A 24,754-nucleotide genomic window follows, 5' to 3' on the forward strand; every position below is an offset into this window, starting at 1 on the left:
GGGAATCTGTTAACGCGCGTGTAAAGAATGAGCATGCTCTGCGCGCGTTAGACAATTACCTCAGTATGGATAATTTCTACAGCAAGTTGAAATCAATATCTCCACCCAGTAATGACGTCATATGAGTACTTATAAAGCTAGTCAGTCTGATTCAGTCTATATCTTTGTCCACAGTGTCTGCACGGCCTTGCATAGTCCAACGTCGTACACATTGACGTAGCACAAACCGGCAAACGTCAGCAGAGATGTACCGAGCCACAACATCTGAATGATCTTCCTGGCGGTTTCCGGAGCGGATCCGGTCTTGACAAAGATCCGCATCACCTCTGGGACATAATCATGAATAACCTGATTGATACCCCTGTAACACACGCCACCATCAATATGTCTGTCAGTCAGTTGGTCCATGTGTCTATCAATCAGTCTGTCTGTCTCTCTGTCTGTCTGTCTATCAGGCTGTCTGTCTGTCTGTTTGTTTGTCTGTCTGTCTATCTGTTTGTTTGTATGTGATTGTCTCTTTGTCTGTCTGTCTGTCTGTCTGTCTGTCTATCAGTCTGTCTGTTTATCTGTTTGTGTGTCTGTCTCTTTGTCTGTCTGTCTGTCTGTCTATCAGTCTGTCTGTCTGTCTATCTGTTTGTTTGTCTATCTCTTTGTCTGTCTGTCTATCTCTTTGTCTGCCTGTCTGTCTATCAGTCTGTCTGTCTATCTGTTTGTTTGCCTGTCTGTCTATCAGTCTGTCTGTCTGTCTGTCTATCAGTCTTTCTATCTATCAGTCTGTCTGTCTATCTATTTGTTTGTCTGTCTCTTTGTCTGTCTGTCTGTCTGTCTATCAGTCTGTCTATCTATCAGTCTGTCTGTCTATCTGTTTGTTTGTCTGTCCCTTTGTCTCTTGATCTCATTACATGGCTCCTCACCAGTATGTGTGTAAAGGCAGCAGCACTGCCAAACCCCAATCGCTCACTGCATTCGGACCAACAGCGAACGCTGCTCCAATGAGACCCAGCTGCGTGACCGTCACGATTCTCTCCTGAGTCCAATGTCCAACAGCGCTCTTCTCGACAGCACTACTCGCTACAGACATCACCTTTCATTAAAATAATTAAACAATACTTCCGGTCACGTGATCAAACCATTACCGGTCGCTCTGCGCGAAACGCGCTGCTGTTGTATACAAGCCAATGCTAAATTGGGTATACCACATTGGATAATCACTGTATCTACCAACAATTTAAGCGAAATGTTTCACTAAACCTGCAGGACGTCGAACGGCCGATCTAAACGACGAAAACCGACACATGGCGCTTGTGCGAGCAAAACCTGTAATACACACAACAACTGACGACAAAACGAATCGAAACCACAAACGACTCTCACAGAAACTGCGCGGGCGTAGCAAAGTCGCCATTTTAACAGCACGCATGCGCACTAAATAGCAACACTGCGCATGCGCACTGACATGGCTTTAGTCAGGTATGTTGACGCTTGTCTCTTCTCTCTTGCCTAATGACGGTTAGTAGGTTTTTGTTTGGTGCGTACTTAGATGTGTCAGACCGCTGCTGTTTTACCGTCCGCCTCTGCAATGCTGCGGCGCTCTCATTTCGAGGTGATGCCTCGTGCGCATGCGCAGAATTTTTGTTGTGTTTGTGAATGAAAGGTTGTGTTTAGAGCGACGTTAGGTACAGGAGTTGATGCGAAACCGCTGATTGAGAGGAACGTTCGTCTAGGACGTCCGCTGTCGCCACACGTCGGAATCTATAAGTGTGTGCGCATGCGTGATACTTGGATATGATTGTGTGACAGCAACTTCTGTTTTTGTGTTGTATGGTCAACTGTTTGTCTGTTTGTTTGTTTGTCCATGTCTGTCTTCAGGTTTGTATGTTTGTTTGTCCATATGTCTGTCTGTGTTTGTTTATATGTCTGTCTGTGTTTGTTTATATGTCTGTCTGTGTTTGTTTATATGTCTGTCTGTGTTTGTTTATATGTCTGTCTGTGTTTGTTTTTATGTCTGTCTGTGTTTGTTTATATGTCTGTCTGTGTTTGTCCATATGTCTGTCTGGTGGTTTGTCCAATTGTCTGTCTTTAGGTTTGTATGTTTGTCTGTGTTCATCCATATGTCTGTCTGTTTATTTGTCCATATGTATCTGGTGGTTTGTTTATCTGTCTGTCTGTTTGTTTGTCCATCTGTCTGTCTGTTTGTTTGTCTGTATGTCTGTCTGTGTCCATATGTCTCTCTGGTGGTTTGTCCATATGCCTGTTTGTGCGTCTTTAGGTCTGTATATATTTGTTTGTCTATGGCTGTCTGTGTTTGTCCATGTGTCTGTCTGGTGGTTTGTCCATATGTCTGTCTGGTGGTTTGTCCATCTGTCTGTCTGGTGGTTTGTCCATCTGTCTGTCTGGTGGTTTGTCCATCTGTCTGTCTGGTGGTTTGTCCATGTTTATTTGTTGTCTGTTGGTTTGTCTGTCTGTCTTGTTTATGTCGTTATGTTACTGTATATGCGGATTCTGTCAAGACATTGTTATTGCTGCATTTTCATATTAATTATGTAGGTTTGGCAATAACATGATAATGTCTATCACACATCGAGCAACAGGAATGATGCTAGCGGGAGGTGAGCACCATGCCTTGAGTGCACTGGACGGACACACACACACACACACACACACACACACACACACACACACACACACACACCAACCAACCAACCACAGGTCACACTGCATCTATATTTTTATTAATCAATAAATTAATTAATTTAATCTCATTGCAGGTCTAGTCTCGTTCGGTATCGGCATGCTCATAACTAGAGACGTCAACACCATGCTGTCCGCCCTCCAATCCTTGCATCTCTCACCGTCCATCATTTTCCTCGAAAAATTGTGTTGCGCCTTTCCATTCACATACCACACACTGAACGGCTTACGTCACTTGGCATGGGATATGGCCATTGGACTAAACATGCCCGCAATCTATCGAAGCTCGTACGTCGTTCTCTTGTTGTCGCTGATCACAACGGGAATCTTTGCTGCTTGGTACTGATGTGGGCGCTAGGAGTGGGATTATGGGTGTGGCTGTGTGTTAGTGTGTGTGTCGTTGTTGAGCGTAGATCGGTTCCATGATGTGTAGTGTGAATATGAGGATTAGTGCGACGAGTAGTGCCAGACTCAGAGCCACCAGCATAGCCGTACGACTCACGATCGTAGTGTCATAATCCTAGGGGGAAACAAACTCTAATTTTGACGTGCTACTCTAACCTAACAGACATTACTACATCAAACACAAGTGTGTGTGCGCATGTGCAATACGCAAGGTGTTAAGTGCGCATGCGTATCAATTTTTATCACGCATGCGCATCACTACTATATCAAACGCATGCGTACTGTACTTAAATACGTCACTAGCTGACCTTCAACATTCTGTATATGGCATTGTGGTCTACAGCACGCGCGTTAGATCACCAACTGCAATTGATTGTTTACCTGCTCTGCTGTGTTGCTTTCTCCTGGATCTTTGCGCGGTAAGAATATCAATATTAGAGTGAACACCACCGCAACGATTAGAACGACTGGAATAAGCTTACTGTAAAATAGAAATCGATGAAAGAAAGTCAGAATTAATATCAATGAATTAGCTAGAAAACGAGAACGATAGAAGAGAGAGGAAAAGATCGAACCCAGCTGAAGTAGACTTTGCGAGGAAAATACACAGGACAATGACAGAAACCCACAACACCGACAATACGATAACTCCAGCTCCAACCGCCGCCATCTTACGTAACATCCGGGTACACGCGTTGCTACATACGGGAACGTTAACGTAATTGTCACGGTAACGCTTTAATTTACAGTCATGACAGAGAGGCCGGTTTTCTGTGGCATGCTGCGAGCTTCTGGCCACGCCGAAGTATGGGATCACAGCGACAAGGAGAAATTCAAGCAGTTTGGATGGCGTTGCTCTAACAGCGAGAGTTCGTACAAGACGGACACTCTCCTCGGAAATTGGTGCGAAGAACGATTCGATGTGAACAAAATGGCACGTCAAAAACCGCTACCATCACAGGTGAATCCGTAGAGCAGTATGAATTTGCAAAAAAACCGCTTTGGGGTTAGTTACGTGACGTGTTTGTGATTGATGACGTCAGTTTCCATGATGACGTTAGTTTTCATGATGACGTCAGTTTTTATGATGACGTCAGTTTTCATGATGACGTCAGTTTCCATGGTAACACATTAGAATGCAATACATGCATTGTAATGCTTTCTTGATTTGTCAAATTAATTAAATGTAATTTATTGTACTCAATACATTCATCACATTTAAATGCCAACTTATCAAGTACACAAGTGGTGTTGAAAACGTTGAACGTTTGACGATAATAGACATGCAAGGCAAATTATCAGACTGACCGTTTGCATGCGTATGTTTGCTACTTGTAATCGGGTCAACATGAAGTCCACGTTCTAAAACATTTGTGTCTATTGTCTGTCAGTACAGTCACTACTTCGAGACGACACACAAGACTTCATTCGGCAATGACAACACACCAGTACCCCAGAGTCTCAAGAAACACAGAGGTACATACTATTACATACGATACAATACAATTAACTAATGCAGTGATTTTCCTACAATACATTTGATGCATCCTGGGACGCAGATTTCAGACAGCGGGAAGTACGCATCCTATTATGTTCATTCTTGTCTACTAGGAAGGACCACTAAACTGCTAAAGTCTGGGTTCATGTGCAACCAGGCGCTCATTAAACCACTGATTAAAATAAGAGCTGCTCTACTAGAGGTCAAACGGTTTTAGCTGTTGGTCAGTCGATCCTACAAGATAATTGGATAACGACCATCGCTCCACTCATTGCATCAGAATATTCCTTTGATATACAAAGTTTATCCTTTGGTTTCCTTTGCAGGAAGGGCTTATGATAACCTAATAAACATAATAAATAACTAATAAATGAGAGCCAGATATATTATAATCATACTACAGGTGATGACTGATAAACAGATGTAGTACATGTAAACAAATGAAAAACCAGAGCGCAAATGCCTACAGCAGGAACTCAACAGTACACGAACTGTGTACTTGAATTTAGTGTTTTTTGTGTGAGCTGAAAGGTTAGGGTTAGCACAACACACCATCAACTCTGGCCACGCCTTTTAAATTGGGGCTAAATATGCACAATGGATGAGGACGCATGTTTTGAAGAGGCTAAGAAAATCACTGCTAATGGCTGGAACTCTAACATGCTGTTAACTCTAATACATTTTCTCCATTTTTCAGGAAGGGATATTATTGTATTTCCTGCACATCAGCCACAACTCGATCCACCCAAAGTGAGGGAATCACGCAATCGCAACGCGTTCGTGAGCACATCGATTGCAACGTATGGCAGACCGAAAAGCACGTGACGTCGACCGGAAATCTGCGTTTCATCGAACTGTATAGCGTGTACACAGACTCAGCACTAGAATTGTGTTTGACTGGATGTCGGCATAGTGGTACATCCGGGCTTTTATGTTAATTAATAATATTTAAAAGGCCACTGCAGTGCAAAAAAATCAAAAATTATTTTTTGAGTTAATTAAGATGAGAGATCTACATGTGTGTAGTCGAGATCTACATGTGTGTAGTCTAGAAAAAATATAATTACATTTTTAGGGTGCGTTTTGAGAAACCGGACGTAGCTTTCAACTGCTCTCGTTCTCTCAGTACATTCGCAAATATTTTTTAATTAAATAACTTGTATATCGTAATGTACATTTATTTTGTGTGTTAACAAATTCAGTATGTATTGTCTACGCTACTTTACCAGCTAAACGCTTGCAGTGGCGTTGCGAGAGAGGTTGCACTTAACGCGCGCTATCAAAGTTGAGGTATCACGCGCGTTAGATCAAAGCGTTAATTAATTAGTTTGCATGCTTACTTGATGACGGCAGTATTGTACTGTAATTAATATATTGCTACACTTGCTACCTAATTAAATATTTGCGTTAAAACTAGCTACGTATTTTTGCGTAAATAAAACTCGAAATAATGCTGCAACCGACCGAGATAGACCATCACAAGGTTTTTACAATATTTACAATTTTAGTGTTATTACTAAATACCAAACTTAAATTAATTAATTAATTAAAATAACACCTATGATATTACAATAAATTTAAATCCGGGGTTTTCAAAAAAAACAATCCGGGACCTTCGTGACCTGTTTTCCGGTGATCTTGAACAATGAGCGGTATTGCCACTCACTCTAGTTTCGATTATTTCTCGTTCTTCTAAACGACTTACGCTCACAAAATGCCTCCTATCTGTCTCTAGATACCGAAAACTCGCCACACGAAGTCGTGAAAAGCCAACATTCGCTCGACATTCCCGAATCTCGCGCCCGCAGCCAATCGACTCCAATCACGAGGTCATTTCTCGTTCATTTTGTGCGTATCGATTGCCGTTTTGTCTCACAATGATTGCTTGTTCGTTACAGCAGCCTGTCGGTACCGCTTGTCGACGAGAAAGGGAGAAAGAAACGGAGAAAGGTCAGTCTGTCAGTCAGTCAGTTGCGGTGATTTGTGTGTTGGGTTGGTGTAGTGGACATTCCGATTGACTGAGGTGTGATTGCTTTTCGTTTCTCTTGCTTCCCTCTCCGTTGGTTGTTTATTAATTATGTTAAATGGAGTTACAGTTTCAATTGTGTAGGTGAAGGGAAATGCGAGGTGTTGTAGTTTTGGATTGGAGGGATGGGGCTGACTGACAGACACGATGACAGACTGACTGATGGACAGACATGACAGACAGACAGACTGACAGTATGAGTAACAATGACAGACAAACTGACAGACACAATGACAGTCAGACTAAGAGACATGATGACAGACAGGTGGACAGACAGACTAACAGACATGATGACAGACAGATGGACAGACATAATGAGAGACAGACTGACAGACAGAGACTGACAGACATGATGACAGACATATGGACAGACATAATGACAGACTGACTGACAGATACAAAGACTGACAGACGTGATGACAGACAGATGGACAGACATAATGACAGACAGATGGACAGACATGATGACAGACACACTAACAGATACAAAGACTGACAGACAGATGGACAGACATAATGACAGACAGACTGACAGACATGATGGCAGACAGATGGACAGACATGATGACAGACACACTAACAGATACAAAGACTGACAGACAGATGGACAGACATAATGACAGCCAGACTGACAGACAGATGGACGGACACAAAGACAGACAGACTGACAGACATGATGACAGACATAATGAGAGACAGACATAATGACAGACAGATGGACAGACAATGACAGACAGACTGACAGACAAAATGACAGACATGGTGACAGATACACTAACAGATACAAAGACTGACAGACACGATGACAGACATAATGACAGACACAAAGACAGACAGATGGACATACATAATGACAGACAGATGGACAGACATGATGACAGACAGATGGACAGAAATAATGAGACATGATGACAGACAGACATGTGGACAGGCTGATTGCCAAACATGCACACAGACTGACTGACGGACAGATGGAAACATCAACAGAGAGACAAAGTGCCTGGTGGGTCTTCTATAGACAATTGCTTAAAAGTTCAACCAACAGTAAATCTATGCCTGAATTGATTTTGTGACGTTTTATGTTTGGATTTTGTAGCATGAGGGTCCGTTGTCTGCGAAACCATTGCCGTCTCCTATTGGTCATGCACTTACCATGTTTAATTCAAGTCACAAGAAGAGAAACGATGATCTGCATTCTATTTTCAAGGATGTCCCAGAGAATGAAAAACTAGTTGATGGTGTGTGTGTGTGTGTGTGTGTGTGTGTGTGTGTGTGTGTGTGTGTGTGTGTGTGTGTGTGTGTGTGTGTGTGTGTGTGTGTGTGTGGTTTCTTGTTACGTTAATGTTATCTTCTGTATAGATTGCTCATGTGCACTTCAGAAAGAAATTCTGTTACATGGTCGGTTATATCTAACAGCAGAGGCAGGTTACTTTCATTCAAATCTATTTGGATATGAAACTAGAGTGAGTCTCTTCCATTAAATAATTAAATAAATAAATAAATAAATTAATTAATTAATTGTGTTTTGTTTAGGTTGAAATCAAATGGGTTGACGTAACACAAATCAACAAAAGTCGAACTGCGATTGTGATTCCCAATGCTGTTGAAATTCACACCCAAAACAACACCAAAGTACATACCTAACATTTTGTGCGTTTCTATCCACTCTACTTTAAAATCTGTTTTTGTTTTCAGTATGGATTTTCCAGCCTTCTTTCTCGTGACACGACCTACACCGTGTTGTTCAAAGTTTGGCAGAATGCTCTCATGGGGAAAGTGAGTGGGACTATGAATGGAAGACAGACTGTGGAGATATGACAGTCAATGAGCACTGAAGTGTGGCAGAGACACGAGTGTACATTGCTACAACTTGCCAGATGATGGGTAGACCGACAGGTAGACAGACAGGGAGGTAGACAGCCAAGTGGACAGGCAGTTAGACAGACAAGTGGATAGGCAGTTAGACAGACAAGTGGACAGACAGGTAGACAGACAAGCGGATAGGCAGGTAGACAGACAAGTGGATAGGCAGGTAGACAGACAAGTGGACAGACAGGTAGACAGACAAGCGGATAGGCAGGTAGACAGACAGGTAGACAGACAAGCGGATAGGCAGGTAGACAGTCAAGTGGATAGCCAGGTAGACAGACAAGTGGACAGACAAGTAGACAGACAAGTGGATAGGCAGTCAGACAGTCAAGCGGATAGACAGGTAGACAGACAAGTGGACAGACAGGTAGACAGACAAGCGGATAGACAGGTAGACAGACAAGTGGACAGACAGGTAGACAGACGAGCGGATAGGCAGGTAGACAGACAAGCGGACAGGCAGTTAGACAGATGAGTGGATAGACAGGTAGACAGACAAGTGGATAGAAAGGTAGACAGACAAGTGGACAGACAGACAACAAGACAGGTGTGCAGGAGGGTAGACAGACATACGGCTAACGCATACAAAATACGTTACAAATTATTGTGTTTGTTTCTAGCCTCAAACTTGTTCTGAGTTGATAAAGTATGCACGTCAGCTGTGGAGAGACAAATCACGGACAGGGTTAACGTCTGATAGTGAACAAGAGGTATACAGATACGTACTAACTTGCAATTAGTGTTAGGCTAATGTCCATTACTAGTATGTATACAACTAGTAATACAATTGTATTGAGAGATGCATCCTCCTAATACAAGTGGTAGTCTAAGTGTATTATGAGATGCATCCCTCCAATACAATAGTGTGGGCAAGTTTGCTTATCTATGTTATTTGTATATTTAGGGTGAGTTTCAGGAACAGACGGTGCCTGATGGCAGGAGAAAAAAGGCAAAGCAATTAGCAAATCAGAATTCGATGCAAATTGAAGAGGAAATGATGGAGGCTTCAGTTGTTACTGCGGAGAATACGACAGTGAAACAGAGCAGCGAGGATCAAAGTAATGAAGATAGGAATCGAAATGAAGCGAAGACCATTTGTGAGTGTTGCTGCCTTTACATTACGGACGGACAGACAGACAGATGGACAGATAGACACAGACAGATGGACAGATCATAGACAGACAGATAAACAGACAGACAGACAGATAGATAAACAGATAGACAGATAGATAGGCAGGCAGGCAGATGGACAGTCAGATTGACAGTCTAATGGACAGAAATATTGATAAGTAAATAGGCACACAGACAGACATGCAGGCAAGCAGGCAGATACCCACACTTGTACATGCAGCAGCTGGTTCACTGGTTTGGATTATTTTGTGTGCTTGAGCAGCACCGGGTGAGATTCCAGAAGCAGATGGAAGGCAACTTATCAATGAAGTAAGGATTGAGAATGTACATCACAACGTCCTCATTGACTGACTTTGACTCTCTAGGAGTTTCAGTTTTCTGTTGACACGATGTTTAAGATGTTGTTTACTGAGACGCCATTTATGACGACTATTTGGAAGAAACTGAAAAATACGAGTGAGTTGTGCGTGGCATGTTGAATAGGAATTAGAGTCATATAAATGGTCATGTGATTGCCATGTATTGTGAGATGCAGCCCTCCAATACAATAGTCTAGTGTATCGTGAGATGCATCCCTCCAATACAATAGTCTAGTGTATCGTGAGATGCATCCCTCCAATACAATAGTCTAGTGTATTGTGAGATGCATCTCTCCAATACAATAGTCTAGTGTATTGTGAGATGCAGCCCTCCAATACAATAGTCCACTGGCTCCCAGTTGGGTTAGAACAGACGTGGACAGCATAGTGACTTACTTCTTGAAGAAATGGACGAAACTACCCAGATCCGCATGCACTGTTCGTTTATATTTGGAAAAGTCCAAAGGTGGTCTTGGCCTTCCTTGTCTTTCGCACTGCTCCTCAAAATTTCAGGCATCTAAATCTGCTCGTTTTTTGACCTCATCTGATAACACAATCCGGTACCTGGCAACAAAAGCTGCTGTGAATGGGTTTCACCCTGAGAGATTTTCTTCAGTTAGAGAAGGACTTGTTTCTTTATCAGACTCACCTGGACTGTCAGGCTCGTCGCTTGGTGAAAAGACCAAAAACAGACTTGACAAGAACTTTCAGCAGCATCTTCTGGAGACACTGCAGAGCCGCAAAGTGCAAGGAGCGACAAGCCGGATTGACAATTCTGCGCCAGATTTATGGTCAAAAGTTGTTTACAGTTTAACATCAGAACATTTCTCTTTCATTCTAAATGCTGTCTCGGAGTCATTACCAACGAATGCCAATCTTCTGCTGTGGAAGAAGAGAACAAATGATGGATGTCCACTCTGCCATAAACGACAGACTCTTCTACACGTTCTAAATAATTGTTCTGTTCTCCTTAAGAGAGGCTGTTATAATACCCGGCACGACGCTGTTCTCAAGATAATCTACGACACCATCTCTCAGAATACGTCCACCAGTAATTACAACGTTTTCGCTGATCTTGCCTGCAGCACTGTTCCATTTCCAACAGACATCGTTGTGACCGCCAAAAGACCTGACGTCATTCTATGGAACGACGTGGTACAGAGAATTTACCTAGTAGAACTTACTGTCTGTCATGAGTCCAACTTCGATGCAGCTGACGAAAGAAAAACTGCAAGATATTACGACCTAGTGCAGTCTCTGTCAGAAAAGAGATATCTCGTAAAGCAATTTAACCTTCTCGTTGGATCGAGAGGTTTTATTCATAATGCCAATTTAAATTCTTTGTGCACGGAACTACGTATACCAGCTAGGACAAAGGAGAACATGTGTCTTCAGATTATCAAGACTGTCATGGAAGAGTCATTTAAAATCTGGATCAAGAGGAACAGTTCATAGCCTTGTTACTGTGTTTAATTAATGGTTAACTTAGTCTTCTCTTTTACTTTAGTCTTGCTGTGCTAGCCAACTTCGTTGTAGCTAGTCTAGAGCTCTTAGCTGCTGTCCCATATGTCGCCACGGGATTGTTAACCGTGTTGGACAGGGGTTGCTAGCTGCTCCCCATTTGTTTATTTATTTCAATAAATGGGTTTGACCGTGTATTGTGAGATGCATCCCTCCAATATAATAGTCTAGTGTATTGTGTCATGCATCCCTCCAATACAATAGTCTAGTGTATTGTGAGATGCATCCCTCCAATACAATAGCCTAGTGTATTATGAGATGCATCCCTCCAATACAATAGTCCAGGATATTGGGACGTTTAAATTTTATTGTTTATTTTTTAATTTTCTGAACGTTTCGCGACTATTTCTGAATAACTAGGGAGCTTCCTACTGTCTATTTCCCGTACGTATGAACTCGGAAGTGCGTAATGAAGTATAGGTCACACCAGGTGTGCTCATTAGAGCACTAGGAGCTGCTCCAGTTGGACCATGTTACACCAATTATCTCAAATGGTTCCAGTTGTTGATCCGTTGGTCTTACATGATAATTGGATAATAACCATTGCTCCACCCATTTGTCTTTGATATGCAAAAGTATTATCCTTCCGTTTCATTCCTAGGAAAGGCTTAGATAATTTGATAAACAGAAATGCCAGACGTAGTGGTTTCTAACAATACCGAGATCATCGCAGAAGTCCAAAAAAAGCAGCGGAGATATTGATGATTTTCAAAGTTCACACTTATGGGGAACAGACAGTAGGTTTCCGTCATCAATTTTTTTACATCTAACGGCTGATTTTGAAATGCGACGGAAATGTTGTCCTTATTGCTGTAGTTTATTCCACTCTTCACGACATCATCTCCCGCATTGCTCTGTTTCTAATCAATCTACAACGTTGTTGAGAATTCCCCGTGGGACTAATCTACATCAAGAGACATTATCGGAATGTAGTGTCATTGCGCCACTCCGGTTGTTTCCGTTTCTGACATCAAAAGCTACTTGTCATCTAGCCTCGAACTTCCAGACCAGAGAGTGCACAAAGCCCAGACTGTGCAGAGAGTGCGTAATCTATTTAATTATTACTGGCTTTCTGCCTCCGTCCCACAACTTTGGAAAACTGTTGTCGTACATACATCTCTTTGCCAAGCCTGCTGCATCCAAACATCCCCATGATCCTTCTTTATGTAGACCTATTGCCTTACACCTTGTATTGGTAAGATATACACCTCTATGCTCAATGGTGTCAATTTATGCTGGAAAATAAATTCTTCGATACATCAATTCAGAAGGCTTTTCTCCCTGGTATATGTGGCGCAGAGGAACATCAGTACAAGCTAAGGTCAGCTATTGCTGATGCTAAAAAAGTCGACACACCTTATCAATATGTTGGCTGGACTTTACCAATGCCTATGGTTCTGTCCCACATTGGCTCATTTTACAATGCTTTAGACTCTATCATGCTCCAGACCATCTACTGTCCGTCATCACCAACATATATTCAAACCTTCAGCTACAAGTTTCCACTTTGAAGTGGGCAACATCCATGTTGCCCTGAAATATTGGAGTGCTCCAAGGTGACCCGTTTTCGGTCACTGTTTTTTAACACTGTCATAAACACGCTTGTCGTGATATTGAAGACTCAGCCTTTTGGTTACACGTTTAGTGGTTCATCTCACAGGATCAATGCTCTTCTGTTCGCTGATGACGTTACCCTAGTATCAAAGTCGCTTTCTGATTTACAGCGCTTGTGTAATATTGTGTCTTACTGGTGCCTGTGGTCTCAACTGACCATTAAAATGTCCAAATGCAGCTGTTTAGGTCTAAGTTTTAAATCCAAATTCCATCTTCATGATTCGTCTGTTTCAATTTCTAATGAGTCTGTTCCCTTTCTTGCTTTTGAGTCTTTCATTTTCCTTGGAATGCCAATCAATGGAAACTTTTTTGATGATAATTTCAAATCTTCTCTAATAAGCAAGGTAAAGACTTTGATGCAGAAATTGGATAATTGCCCTGTTAGTTGTCGGTGGAAACTAAATTATATCAAAATGGAATCTTCCTAAGATTGTTGTGGTACCTGTCTCTACTTCCTCTTTCACCAAGCTGGCCACCAGACAAGCCTATAATATATCGTATGGCAATAAATTTTCTGCTTTTAGAGAAGCAGCAAAGTCACTATTTGAGGCACCAGATGCTTCTGCTGCAAAATTGAGTGACATCACCAAAACAAGACTAAAGGAGAAACATCAAAAACAGCTTCTTGCCAGAACTCAAACTCTACATGTCCAGGGCTCCATCTTCCGTCTGGAAAACTGTGCATCTGATGTCTGGGCAAATGTTCTCTTGTCTTCCTGAAAATCAACTTTCTTTTGTCCTCAACGCCGTTTCTGATACCCTCCCTTCAAATGCTAATCTTGTCGTATGGAGTAAACATTCTTGTGATAAATGTCCTCTATGCTATCAATGTCAATCCCTTCTTCATGTTCTCAATAATTGCCCAGTCCTCTTACAATGTCATCATTACAATCAACGTTATGACTCTGTTGTCAGTCTGCTCTATAATGTGGCTGTTAACCATCTACCACATCAATTCAACATCTTTGCCGATTTAAAAGACTGTGAAGTAAATTCCATCTGACATCATTTCTACTGCACAAAGGCCTGACATGTTGATTTGGAATAATCATACACTCAAATTTTATGTGATAGAACTAACAACCTCTTTTGAAACAAACTTTTTTAATGCAAACAAAAGAAAATCTAAACGTATACAGACTTCATCATGACCATCAAATCAAAAGGCTTCACCTGTAACCAACCCAACATTCAAATTGGATCTAGAGGCTTTATTGATGCACCAAGTCTTCTCCCCTTCCTTGATTTCATCTCTATCCCTCAATGTCATCGACGTCAACTATTGTCAACAATCATAAAAGTGACCATTGAAGAATCTTTTAAAATATTGCTAGTCAAAAACAATCAGATTCTCTAGTTCTGTTTATTGTAGTTTAGTTATTTTAGTTGTACATTACTTGTTAGAGCTTGGACTATTCCTTTTTTGGCCCCGCATTATTGTTAAGTGCGATGGTCATGTAGTAATGAGTTGCTCCTCATTTATCAAATAAATGAGTTCAAACTTGTATTATGATGCATCCCTGTAATACAAAGGCATATTGTGTTTGTAGACATCCGGCTTGGTGACTGGCAAGCATCTAACCATCCCGGAACGACAAAGTCACGTCAAGTAAACTACGTAGTGCCTCTTAACTACTCTATCGGACCAAAGTCAGCAGAGACAGAAGACATACAAGTTGGTCGACTCATACATGCTACTTAATTAAATGAGATTATGTAGTGAATGGTTCTTGGTTATAGAACATGCTGCACGACAGTCAACTGGGACTGATATACCACATTTCATGCGAAGTATAACTTTTGTTGCTTTTAGTTTTGTTGTCAAAGTGATAGTTGGTTGATGTGTGTTTGTTGTGTTTGTAATAGGTTGTGACGAAGAACGTCCCGTATTCAGATGCGTTCTCTGTTAACACTCAGTACTGTTTTTGGAAAGTGGCACCGAATAGAACACATTTAAGGTGAATATGAGTAATGGATGAAGATAGGTGGAGAGACAGACAGACAGATAGACAAGTAGATAGATGGACAGACAGACAGACAGACAAGTAGACAGATGGACAGACAGACAGACAAGTAGACAGATGGACAGACAGACAGACAAGTAGACAGATGGACAGACAAGTAGACAGATGGACAGACAGACAAACAGACAAGTAGACAGATGGACAGACGGACAAGTAGACAGATGGACAGACAGACAAGTAGACAGATGGACAGACAGACAGACAAGTAGACAGATGGACAGAGAGACAAGTAGACAGATGGCCAGACAGGCAGACAAGTAGACAGATGGACAGACAGACAAGTAGACAGATGGACAGACAGAGAGACAAGTAGACAGATGGCCAGACAGGCAGACAAGTAGACAGATGGACAGACAGACAAGTAGACAGATGGACAGACAGACAGACAAGTAGACAGATGGACTGACAGACAAACAGACAGATGGACAGACAGACAAGTAGACAGATGGACAGACAGACAGACAAGTAGACAGATGGACAGACAGACAAGTAGACAGATGGACAGACAGACAGACAAGTAGACAGATGGACTGACAGACAAACAGACAGATGGACAGACAGACAAGTAGACAGATGGACAGACAGACAGACAAGTAGACAGATGGACTGACAGACAAGTAGACAGATGGACAGACAGACAAGACAAACAGACAAGTAGACAGATGGACTGACAGACAAGACAAACAGACAAGTAGACAGATGGACTGACAGACAAACAGACAAGTAGACAGATGGACAGACAGACAAACAGACAAGTAGACAGATGGAAAGACAAATAGACACACATATATATAGACAGACAGAGACAGATGGTTGAATGAGTAGACGTGCAGGCATATAGACAACAAATTTTGTTGATGGTGTGTGTGTATAGATTGAATGCTTGCGTGAAATTCAAAAAGTCTCCTTGGGGAGTCAAGGGTGAGTTTAGTCACTTTTGGTTTATTTCTTGCTGTTGCCGTGTTGTTAGTGAGAAGGTTTTTGGACTTTTGGTGGTGCGTATGAGGTTTGTCGTGCACACTGAATGGTGGGTGTTGTGTCTGTTGCAGGTATGATTGAACGTAATGCACATCAAGGAGTCGCCAAGTTTGCTGAATTATTGAGTGAGAAGCTCAGTCTTTACATGTCTGTCAATCTGTCCATCTGTGTGTCAATCTGTCCATCCAGCCATCTGCTCTCTGTCTGTCAGTTTGTTTCTCTGTCTACTTGTCTTGATCATTTGTGTGTGTGACAGCACAACAGCTTCATTCTGCTGAGGCATCAGATAGTCAGGCAAACACTCAGCGTCGTCAGAGCATTCCACGTGTGAATGCTTCATACAAACGAAAACAGTCATTACCACGCGGCGGCAGAAGATTGACGATGAGGTCAACATCAAGACAAACATCAACAGGTCAGTAATAGCTCATATACCACATGACAGAGAGACAAACAGTGCGTACACACACACACACACACACACACACACACGCACACACACACACACACACACACGCACACACACACACACACACACACACACACACACACACACACACACACATACATTACATGTCGTGGGGTAGCCCTTATGCACTAACTCTGCACTCGTTGTGTTGCTTGATGTTGGTTTGATGTCGTGTTTGTTGTTAGGCTCATCGGTGAGTGATGACGGTTCAGTATCGAGCAAACAGAAGTACATCTACTGGAGCATGGCTTTGCTTGTGTAAGGAGGCAGCTCACTTGTTGTCCGTGATGTCTTTCTGTTGTCTGTCCATACCATTTTAGTTAGGTGTTGAACACGCACATGAACAACAGGCATCACTGGTCAGGTCAACTGTGTTTGTCTTCCTAGCTTGTTTGTTCTTCTCACCAGCAATTTCTTTCTCTACTACCGCTTGTCTACGTTCCAAACTGCTGTCATGGAAATAACAACCGAAAGGTAAACCACACACACACACACACACACACACACACACACACACACACACACACACACACACACACACCAGCTTCTTGCAATACAAAGTCATATATGTATGTGCATTTTCTCAGCAACTTGGACCCATCACTTCTCCTCGGAAGGCATCATTACTTCTACCTTATGGAGTTGGAGAGGTGAGCATGCAGTACAAGCTGATGTCAGTTAAACATTTAGTGATGCTTTGTTTTCAAGGTGGAAGTCAATAGCAACGATGTCAGTGAATGTGCTAGCAAAGGTAAGCTAATTTTAGTAATTACGTGTGTCACGTGCATGGTGCGTGTTCACCACGTGACTCCCGCGTGTGCATGTCATGTGCATGGCACCTCTATGCCGTGGGTCTAACGCGCGCAAGCTTAATGCTTTCCTCTTTGATATCAATAGATCAACGCATCACTCATAGCTATTGAACAACAGATCAACGTGCAAGTGGAAGACAACACAGTGAAATGAATGCATAAACTGCAGACAGTCGGCTTTTTTGAGTTGTTTTTGTACGAACGGGTGGTTGTGTTGCTACCTGTGATGCCATTGGTTTGTGTGAAATTGAAATTAATTAGTTTATAAATAGTTACTGAATAGCAGGTGTATGTACATTTGGAATTTTGTTCTTTGCAGTTTTTGATTATGAATCAATGTATGTTGTGAGCTACAAGAACACACACACACGCACGCAAACACACACACACACACACACACACACACCACAATCATAGACATACCACATGACATCAATAGTAATTATTGGTCTGTGTTGATGTCAATTAATTACACCTACACAGTCATCATCTCTACTTACAACACCTCAACATCAGACTACCATTAATGCTTTCATATTGATCAACATGACCACGATTCCATCCGCTTGTTGCACAGCTGATCTACAGCCTGCATTGTCGTATCTACAATGTCATTGACAGCCACTGCTCGATAGGAAGCACCGACTAATGTCAACGGGAGAGAATGCTCTTCGATGTACTGATCAATTGCACCTGGAGAGAGACAAGGAGGTTGAACAATGAATGAGACAGCAAGTGTGAAGAGATGGGGGAACACGCACCAATAGTTTCATGGTGGCCGATGTTGTATTGAGGGATACAGTCCTAGAGGTGACAAGCAACGAATGATAGAGATACAACTGGTGTGTGTGTGTGTGTGTGTGTGTGTGTGTGTGTGTGTGTGTGTGTGAACTAAGGAGCTGATAAACGGATGACCATATGGTCTGCTCTTTCCCTCACCTTTAGTATACGAACTAAACATCTCGTAGGTTTTGCTTGAATCCCCAAATGATCAGCAATCGTCTCTCTGGCTATCGCTTCGATTCGGTCTTCAGTGAGTGAGTGAGCACCACCAAACAAATCGTTGAACCAATGTCCTCCCATCATCACCTAAAACATTGAAGACTAAGTGAGCAATAAATGTAAGTAGTATGTGATCTATTCTGGATGTAATTAAGATGCACTGTGCTACGACATGTTGGAAGTTTGATTGGCTTACCTGCCTAACATTCCTGCTGTCTCTCTGTCCACCAGTCTGTTTGTCTGTCCATCAGTCTGTCTGTCTGTCTGTCTGTCCATCAGTCTGTCTGTCTGTCTGTCCATCAGTTTGTCTGTCCATCAGTCTGTCTGTCTGTCTGTCTGTCCATCAGTCTGTTTGCCTGTCCATCCGTCTTGTCTGTCAGTCTGTCCATCAGTCTGTTGTCTGTTCGTCCGTATATCTGTCCATCCGTGTCTGTCTATCGGTCTGTCTTGAGTACAAACCACCTCCCACTACTGCATGCATTCCAATCACTCACAGTCAATCGTGTCGATGGTGACCCCGTCCTGTCATGTTCTGGAAAACTACACGAATCAAACACGACTCCCAGTGCATTGCTCGGTTGATGTGACGGCACCAAATACCCAAACGCCTAACACAGCCAAATCAATACACGCACACACACACACACACACACACACACACACACACACACACACACACACACACACACACACACAGTCTGACATAATACATACAGACAAACAGACTGACTGACAAACACACCACAATTCTACCTTCTTCTACCTCAGTCGGCAACACTTTGCCATCAAATTCCAACAACACAATAGCCACAGTGACGGCCGATATTCTCTCCAAGTGTGATGCAAGTGTCGGATGATTCGCCATCAATGCACTACTCAAATCTATCAAAAGATACAGTATGTGAGACAGTGATAGTCAAGTTCTTTGGTAAACCCTTGTATCTTACTTACTTCTGGCCGGTATTGCACTCACTACAGAATCAACTCTGACTGCACTGTCTTCTCCCTTCATGTGAACCTGCATGCAATCACAATGAGCATGATGATAGGAAAGTACCGGTAGACACTGTGAGTGACCTTGATTTCGTTGTTGTTGATTTCTAGAGACGTGCACGGTTTGTTTTTCAAGATCTTGACTCCTCTTGCGGATAAAGCATGTCCGAGTCTGTTAGGTAAGCTCTCTAGTCCGTTTCTGAGGCTCCACGTCACCCATGCTTCCTTCTTGGATCGTTTTACCAGCTCAGAGTTCTTGTAGCGTAATCTTTCTGAGAAGAAATGATGATAATGAAATGAGAGACAGACAAATGGACAAACAAATAACAACACAAAACGATAGACAAGCCAACTGACAGAACCAAACAAACAAACAGGATTATTAGGTGTGTGTGTGTGTGTGTGTGTGTGTGTGTGTGTGTGTGTGTGTGTGTGTGTGTGTGTGTGTGTGTGTTCTTACCTTTCTTGCTCATCACTGCTCCTCTAATAACCGACCCATATCTCCGTTCGTACTCGTAAACTTTCGGAAAGCAAGATCTCATACTCAAATGTTTCGAGCTGCCGGCAAAGATGCCACGACAAAGAGGATCTGCCAACCAATGAGCAATCTAAACAAAACAATAAACACAAAAATTGATATTAACCAACAATCATTAGTCTGTCTGTCTGTCTGTCCATCAGTTTGTCTATCTGATGAACATGATGTAATGTCACTTATCTGTGGAGACAAACGACTACTACAACGTCACGTGACCAAACCAACGGCACGTGCAAACCAGCGACAACACGTGAACCGAAACGTCCCCACACAATGCGCACACATGGACAGTAGCCACTACACAGTACCGTCCAGGATAACATTAGTTACGTTGTCAGCGCCAATCAACAAGCATGGACAAGCCACCTCTCGACAAACAAAAAAGTTGTGAGCGCAAAACGTTGGGGAATCCATTCAACCCAACCTCACCACCTCTGTCTCTCAGTTAGAAGTCAAAACCTAATTCATTGAACACACAATGGCAATAAAACTCGATAATTCGATTTCCCGCCATTTTCTCTCGCCCGTTCTTTCATCAAAATCGTCGAATCGCGCGCCCGTTTCTCTCACCTCGTTTCCGAGTCTTCTCTCGCAGAACTGATGCACCGTCTCGTCCTCACACGCGGGCGCATTCTTCCTCACTAATTCTCTCATCATCGCGCGCGCTAGCGGCTCACTGAACAACGCCGACCGCCGAAACATTCCCGCCAGCCCACCACCCAATTCATTCATCCTGCCATCACCGTAGATAAGACGTTTACGCGCGCCCTTGTTACTCGGCAGGACAGGAAGCACGTCATCCCCTAGCCCTAACTCTTCAACTAACGATAGAGACGCTCGTCCGGCGTTTCCCGCCAGTCGCAAGCTTCTGGGTCCGTGTTCAAACACACCGCCGTCTGACGTTTTCGTGCTTTCAATCCAACCGCCTAGACGGCGGCTCGCCTCGAGGAGAACGATGGACGACGGTTCTAGACGTTTGGCGAGTCTCCATGCGGCCGAGAGTCCGGCGATTCCGCCTCCGAGCACCGCAACGCGAGCAGTTCGTGACATTGTCGTGCACTGCTGGCTTATGACGCGCAACAACGGAGGACTCCGAGGATAGAATCGATAATAAGTTTATGTTAACGAGTTAATGTGATGACATAAGTGAGTTTGATGCGCACGCTTAATTTAGCAAACATGTGGCAAACTGTTTGCGTAATGTATAAAACACGACAAAATTTATCCTAAAAATATTGGGAGTTTATAATTAAACTTTGATGTCCAGACCCTTATGCGCGCATTCAAATATTTCAAACAATTGTAAGCTTGATTAATATCAATATTTTTGAAACATGGTTTATTAACATCTGAACTTCAAAATGAGGCTTCATATCACAAACTGATTAATACATTACTAACATGATGTCGCAAACAACTCAACTCAAATTGTATTGAAAATTAGATATCATCTCATGGCAGCAAATAATTCTATTATCTAATTAACTTATGTCACGACCAGCATGCTACATTGTCTAGTAAAAGCCAGTGTTACCGATGTTCATGAATATGTCTTCTCTAATTTCTCAATATTTCCTCGATGAATCAGGAAACTGACAAAACGTGGAATACAAAGCAGCAGTAGTAGTAAGAGGTATAGATCTCTGAATTTCTACATGAGGTTTGTGCTCATTCACATTACTATGACAAAAGTCGAATGTTGAGCTACATGTGTACACATGTGCTGCAGCATCGACTTGATAAATCGGTCGTGTCTGCTCTAATGGTGAATGTTGAGATAGCATACTATGTACAGAGGAAGGTAAAGTGACGGTAGGAGAAGGAACATATACCTCACACATGTCACTCACAGATGAATGTAGACGGTCACGTGATGACGATGATAAATGGGATGAACATGTGTGCGTGGGTGTGGCTGCAGGTAGTGGTTCGGGTGGCGTGTATGATCTTGCACGATGCATTTCCACCAAAATATTAGCCGCTCTGATGTCTTCTATGTCATTCTTGTCATTCTCTTCATTTCTCTTCTTATCCAGTTTCTCGGCTTTACCTCTAGTGCTGCATGTTGATGTGCTATTCGAGCGTCTTGTCGACCTCCTCGCCTTCACCCTTCCTCCATAGTGTTGAGCACAGAGACCGCCTCGTTGGCTTTCTTTCTTACAGTCACGGAATACACAAAGACGTCGCCACTGCTTACCATTATACTGGAGAGAAAGAAATATACAGCAACGTAAATAGTGAATACATACGCACACGCACACGCACACACACACACACACACACACACACACACACACACACACACACAAACAAACACACACACACACACACACACACACACACACAAACAAACACACACACACACACGCACACACGCACACACACACACACACACACACACACACACACACACACACACACATGTGCATGACTATTTGAGGGACGTGGATGACGATCACATGCATACGGCATGCACAGAATGGAGAGAAATAGAGATGTAGAGTTGTGGGTAAGGCAGTAAGAGCCGCTAAGCACGTGTGTTCGCATGCTTGCCTTGTGTCCGTGCCATGCGTGTCCGTGCTAGCATTGTGTGTGCGTGTGTGTGTGTGTGTGTGTGTGTGTGTGTGTGTGTGTGTGTGTGAGTGTGTGCGTGCGTGTGCGTGTGTGCGTGCGTGAGTACCAATGACCGTTCACTTTCCATCACCAATATTTTCCCTTTATATCTGACCTTCTTTATTATTCCATGTGGCAACGTAACGACATCTCCTTTCTTGTACTTCTTGACCGGTATCATACTTCTCGTCTGCTTCCTTCCCTTCTGACCGTCAACCTTCGACCACTCACCATCAGTCACACTCGATGTACCATTGCTGTCCGATTCACCTGACTCACTATCATCAAACTTCACTTGTTCACCGCCGGAATGCTCCCAAACTTCAGTAGCCCAAGGTGACTGCATCACTCTCAACTGTTCCCGTGGAAACCAAGCCATTGTTTTATCAAAGTACAACACCCTCGCTCTCAGTGGTTTGTACTCCTTTTCCACTATTCTACCCAGAACGTACACTCTCTCCGGTCTCTGTCTACCTAACCCATTCTCCTTCTTCTTCCCATTCCCTTTACTTTCATCTTCATTCTCTCCTTCGATCATATCAGTTTGCTGTCGATAAGGCGTCAGAATCGGACAACCGATGTTGATGAGTTTGCCCGTCGGTACCGCGTCCACTACCACATCCAAATCTGCCGCATCGAACGTCCGTGGGTCGCGATCAGCCGGTCCCGTCGGTGGCAACGTGCGTGTTAGCGTGATGGTCTCTCCGCTCGTCGGATGCTTTACTTCGATCTCGTCGTCGCGCATGAGACGAACACGAGCGGGAAAGAAAAGCAAACCAGGAGAAAAACGACACAAAACACTCGACCTCGCACTTCTACTTCTCTTCATCACACGAGAAGACGTACAATACAAACAACAAAACTGAAAAACAAGAAAGACAAATTAGAGAGAAGAAAATGCGATTACAAACGAGACAATTAGATTGTGTCTCGTGAGAAACATGCAGCTACAATCATCCGTAAGAGCGAACGAGTCTCGCTAGCGTAATGCGCGACCGTAAAACGAAACCTACAATTTTGGCGGTACCGCACGCTTTCTGAATCTTCTAGCTGCTTGTTCGTGCACACGACGTCTGCGTCTGCACGGCGTTTGTTAGACTAGACGTTTAGTCTCACCAAATATCGCAAACACAATAGACAGACACGAGTGACGTACTGCATGCTCGTATTCTCGCGTCACTCGTTTGCATGTGTTCGACGGTCAGACTCGTCGTCGTATATACAGCTAACGACAACCTTCCGACAACTAAATACTCGAGTACAGACTATCGTCGTTTGCCCGTTACTTGCGGATACGTTTACGGCATCCAGTACTGTGTACCTACGTGATGTCGCCTCTATGTCTGATCGCGTGCATGCACGAACGTGCTCGGGTAGATCCCACAGAGCGCAATAAATTCCCCTCGCGTCTACGAGCAATCCGCCCAACTTAGCAGCATCTCTCTACGTTTATTCAGTCGAACTATTCGTCAAACAAACGCCGCAAAACGAACAAGAAACGAGCGCAAAGAGATGCGACAGACAGACGAGTGGATGTAGAGAGACTCGCCGTAGGTGCAGACGTTCTGATGCAGAGCTGCACATGCCACATGCACGCGAAGGGAAATCTCAACGTTCGATACTAGACGCGCCCGTTCGGCTATCTCTCGTCGAACACGGACTTTGCCTACGACTCGCGCAACTTCCGAGAGAAAGAAAGAAACGCACATCGATGGCCACATCGTCATCACACCGACACACGCACACACACATACACCGCATTCTCTCACCCTCCACGCATTCGTGTGTCAAACATCAAGCGACTCGCTCACAGACGCAATAAAAGTCTCAGCGAGAAAGCTCCGTTTGCGGCGACCAATTGTCCGTCACGTGGTTGAAGAATGCTCGTCGACGTGGCGATACGGAGGGCATTCCCCTGGTCCCTGGAATTGCAAATCAACACTCCCGACGTTCCCTATGAAGAGGTCTACAGTAGAAATTATCTTCCAGCCATTCGATTGCAAACGTACGTGCAGCACTTTCCAATTCAAAATGAGCCGATCACTAGAGAGACGTGTTGTACGAGCATGGCGCGTCTTGCAGTGCAACAGAGAGTGTCGATCATTTGCAAGCTGTCGAGTGCGTGTGTTGGCTCTCTGCAAGCGTGTGAGTGATTGTGAGTCGATCATGTTTTACGGAGATGATAGTCTAGTACAAGATGCGGAAATGGAG

The 24,754-nt window shown here is 43.3% G+C and overlaps 7 protein-coding genes across 7 annotated transcripts; 3 read left to right on the top strand and 4 right to left on the bottom strand.

The window, feature by feature from the left end:
• Positions 1–66: 66 nt before the first annotated feature.
• On the bottom strand, positions 67–1,419 carry LOC134177237 (succinate dehydrogenase [ubiquinone] cytochrome b small subunit B, mitochondrial-like). Its single transcript, XM_062644013.1, has 5 exons — positions 1,375–1,419; positions 1,252–1,317; positions 1,137–1,181; positions 915–1,071; positions 67–361 (listed from the first exon to the last, which is right to left on the bottom strand). The coding sequence occupies exons 1-5, from the start codon at positions 1,403–1,405 to the stop codon at positions 157–159; spliced, it is 504 nt and encodes a 167-aa protein (XP_062499997.1). The 5' UTR covers positions 1,406–1,419; the 3' UTR covers positions 67–156.
• A 25-nt stretch (positions 1,420–1,444) lies between these two features.
• Positions 1,445–3,147, top strand: LOC134177238 (succinate dehydrogenase cytochrome b560 subunit, mitochondrial-like). The gene is made up of 5 exons (XM_062644014.1): positions 1,445–1,470; positions 1,541–1,603; positions 1,666–1,758; positions 2,548–2,609; positions 2,769–3,147. The coding sequence occupies exons 1-5, from the start codon at positions 1,445–1,447 to the stop codon at positions 3,035–3,037; spliced, it is 513 nt and encodes a 170-aa protein (XP_062499998.1). The 3' UTR covers positions 3,038–3,147.
• LOC134177240 (transmembrane protein 218-like) lies at positions 3,070–3,812 on the bottom strand. Its single transcript, XM_062644017.1, has 3 exons — positions 3,672–3,812; positions 3,478–3,577; positions 3,070–3,211 (listed from the first exon to the last, which is right to left on the bottom strand). Exons 1-3 carry the CDS (start codon positions 3,776–3,778, stop codon positions 3,077–3,079), a joined length of 342 nt encoding a protein of 113 aa, XP_062500001.1. The 5' UTR covers positions 3,779–3,812; the 3' UTR covers positions 3,070–3,076.
• On the top strand, positions 3,473–5,592 carry LOC134177239 (cilia- and flagella-associated protein 68-like). Its single transcript, XM_062644016.1, has 4 exons — positions 3,473–3,515; positions 3,846–4,057; positions 4,488–4,572; positions 5,292–5,592. The coding sequence occupies exons 2-4, from the start codon at positions 3,848–3,850 to the stop codon at positions 5,417–5,419; spliced, it is 423 nt and encodes a 140-aa protein (XP_062500000.1). The 5' UTR covers positions 3,473–3,515; positions 3,846–3,847; the 3' UTR covers positions 5,420–5,592.
• Positions 5,593–6,196: 604 nt separating this feature from the next.
• LOC134176808 (protein Aster-B-like) lies at positions 6,197–17,730 on the top strand. The gene is made up of 22 exons (XM_062643470.1): positions 6,197–6,246; positions 6,330–6,423; positions 6,493–6,544; positions 7,717–7,858; positions 7,980–8,083; positions 8,154–8,252; positions 8,316–8,396; positions 9,110–9,199; positions 9,394–9,586; positions 9,883–9,929; positions 9,986–10,076; positions 14,665–14,789; positions 14,855–14,905; positions 14,981–15,072; positions 16,013–16,059; positions 16,188–16,241; positions 16,373–16,531; positions 16,771–16,843; positions 16,973–17,059; positions 17,173–17,235; positions 17,294–17,336; positions 17,483–17,730. Exons 1-22 carry the CDS (start codon positions 6,240–6,242, stop codon positions 17,549–17,551), a joined length of 1,863 nt encoding a protein of 620 aa, XP_062499454.1. The 5' UTR covers positions 6,197–6,239; the 3' UTR covers positions 17,552–17,730.
• Positions 17,731–17,785: 55 nt separating this feature from the next.
• LOC134176809 (protoporphyrinogen oxidase-like) lies at positions 17,786–20,996 on the bottom strand. Its single transcript, XM_062643471.1, has 9 exons — positions 20,501–20,996; positions 19,853–20,000; positions 19,477–19,664; positions 19,351–19,417; positions 19,163–19,281; positions 18,894–19,007; positions 18,337–18,486; positions 18,159–18,201; positions 17,786–18,090 (listed from the first exon to the last, which is right to left on the bottom strand). Exons 1-9 carry the CDS (start codon positions 20,978–20,980, stop codon positions 17,939–17,941), a joined length of 1,461 nt encoding a protein of 486 aa, XP_062499455.1. The 5' UTR covers positions 20,981–20,996; the 3' UTR covers positions 17,786–17,938.
• Positions 20,997–21,273: 277 nt separating this feature from the next.
• LOC134177116 (uncharacterized) lies at positions 21,274–24,424 on the bottom strand. The gene is made up of 3 exons (XM_062643841.1): positions 24,313–24,424; positions 22,659–23,405; positions 21,274–22,134 (listed from the first exon to the last, which is right to left on the bottom strand). The coding sequence occupies exons 2-3, from the start codon at positions 23,370–23,372 to the stop codon at positions 21,496–21,498; spliced, it is 1,353 nt and encodes a 450-aa protein (XP_062499825.1). The 5' UTR covers positions 23,373–23,405; positions 24,313–24,424; the 3' UTR covers positions 21,274–21,495.
• Between the last annotated feature and the right edge of the window lie 330 nt (positions 24,425–24,754).

Source organism: Corticium candelabrum, chromosome 3 (assembly GCF_963422355.1).
Source record: "Corticium candelabrum chromosome 3, ooCorCand1.1, whole genome shotgun sequence".
NCBI lineage: Eukaryota > Metazoa > Porifera > Homoscleromorpha > Homosclerophorida > Plakinidae > Corticium > Corticium candelabrum.

Excerpts from the sequence above, each read along its gene's own strand:
- LOC134177237 (XM_062644013.1), bottom strand. The coding sequence starts at position 1,405 with ATGGCGACTTTGCTACGCCCGCGCAGTTTCT. Across the intron at positions 1,182-1,251 it reads GGCCGTTCGACGTCCTGCAG|CATTGGCTTGTATACAACAG; the intron begins GTTTAGTGAAAC and ends TACCCAATTTAG. Across the intron at positions 1,072-1,136 it reads CGTTTCGCGCAGAGCGACCG|CGAGTAGTGCTGTCGAGAAG; the intron begins GTAATGGTTTGA and ends TGATGTCTGTAG.
- LOC134177238 (XM_062644014.1), top strand. The coding sequence starts at position 1,445 with ATGCGCACTGACATGGCTTTAGTCAG. Across the intron at positions 1,471-1,540 it reads ACTGACATGGCTTTAGTCAG|ATGTGTCAGACCGCTGCTGT; the intron begins GTATGTTGACGC and ends GTGCGTACTTAG. Across the intron at positions 1,759-2,547 it reads CCACACGTCGGAATCTATAA|GTTTGGCAATAACATGATAA; the intron begins GTGTGTGCGCAT and ends TTAATTATGTAG.
- LOC134177240 (XM_062644017.1), bottom strand. The coding sequence starts at position 3,778 with ATGTTACGTAAGATGGCGGCGGTTGGAGCTGGAGTTATCGTATTGTCG. Across the intron at positions 3,578-3,671 it reads GCAAAGTCTACTTCAGCTGG|TAAGCTTATTCCAGTCGTTC; the intron begins GTTCGATCTTTT and ends TCTATTTTACAG. Across the intron at positions 3,212-3,477 it reads AAAGCAACACAGCAGAGCAG|GATTATGACACTACGATCGT; the intron begins GTAAACAATCAA and ends GTTTCCCCCTAG.
- LOC134177239 (XM_062644016.1), top strand. The coding sequence starts at position 3,848 with ATGACAGAGAGGCCGGTTTTCTGTGGCATGCTGCGAGCTTCTGGCCAC. Across the intron at positions 4,058-4,487 it reads AAAAACCGCTACCATCACAG|TACAGTCACTACTTCGAGAC; the intron begins GTGAATCCGTAG and ends ATTGTCTGTCAG. Across the intron at positions 4,573-5,291 it reads GAGTCTCAAGAAACACAGAG|GAAGGGATATTATTGTATTT; the intron begins GTACATACTATT and ends TCCATTTTTCAG.
- LOC134176808 (XM_062643470.1), top strand. Across the intron at positions 16,242-16,372 it reads CAAGTTTGCTGAATTATTGA|CACAACAGCTTCATTCTGCT; the intron begins GTGAGAAGCTCA and ends TGTGTGTGACAG. Across the intron at positions 17,337-17,482 it reads CAGTGAATGTGCTAGCAAAG|ATCAACGCATCACTCATAGC; the intron begins GTAAGCTAATTT and ends TGATATCAATAG.
- LOC134176809 (XM_062643471.1), bottom strand. The coding sequence starts at position 20,980 with ATGTCACGAACTGCTCGCGTTGCGGTGCTCGGAGGCGGAATCGCCGGA. Across the intron at positions 19,008-19,162 it reads GCAAAGTGTTGCCGACTGAG|GCGTTTGGGTATTTGGTGCC; the intron begins GTAGAAGAAGGT and ends TGGCTGTGTTAG. Across the intron at positions 18,202-18,336 it reads GTTTAGTTCGTATACTAAAG|GACTGTATCCCTCAATACAA; the intron begins GTGAGGGAAAGA and ends TGTCACCTCTAG.
- LOC134177116 (XM_062643841.1), bottom strand. The coding sequence starts at position 23,372 with ATGAAGAGAAGTAGAAGTGCGAGGTCGAGTGTTTTGTGTCGTTTTTCT. Across the intron at positions 22,135-22,658 it reads CACATGGAATAATAAAGAAG|TATAATGGTAAGCAGTGGCG; the intron begins GTCAGATATAAA and ends CTTTCTCTCCAG.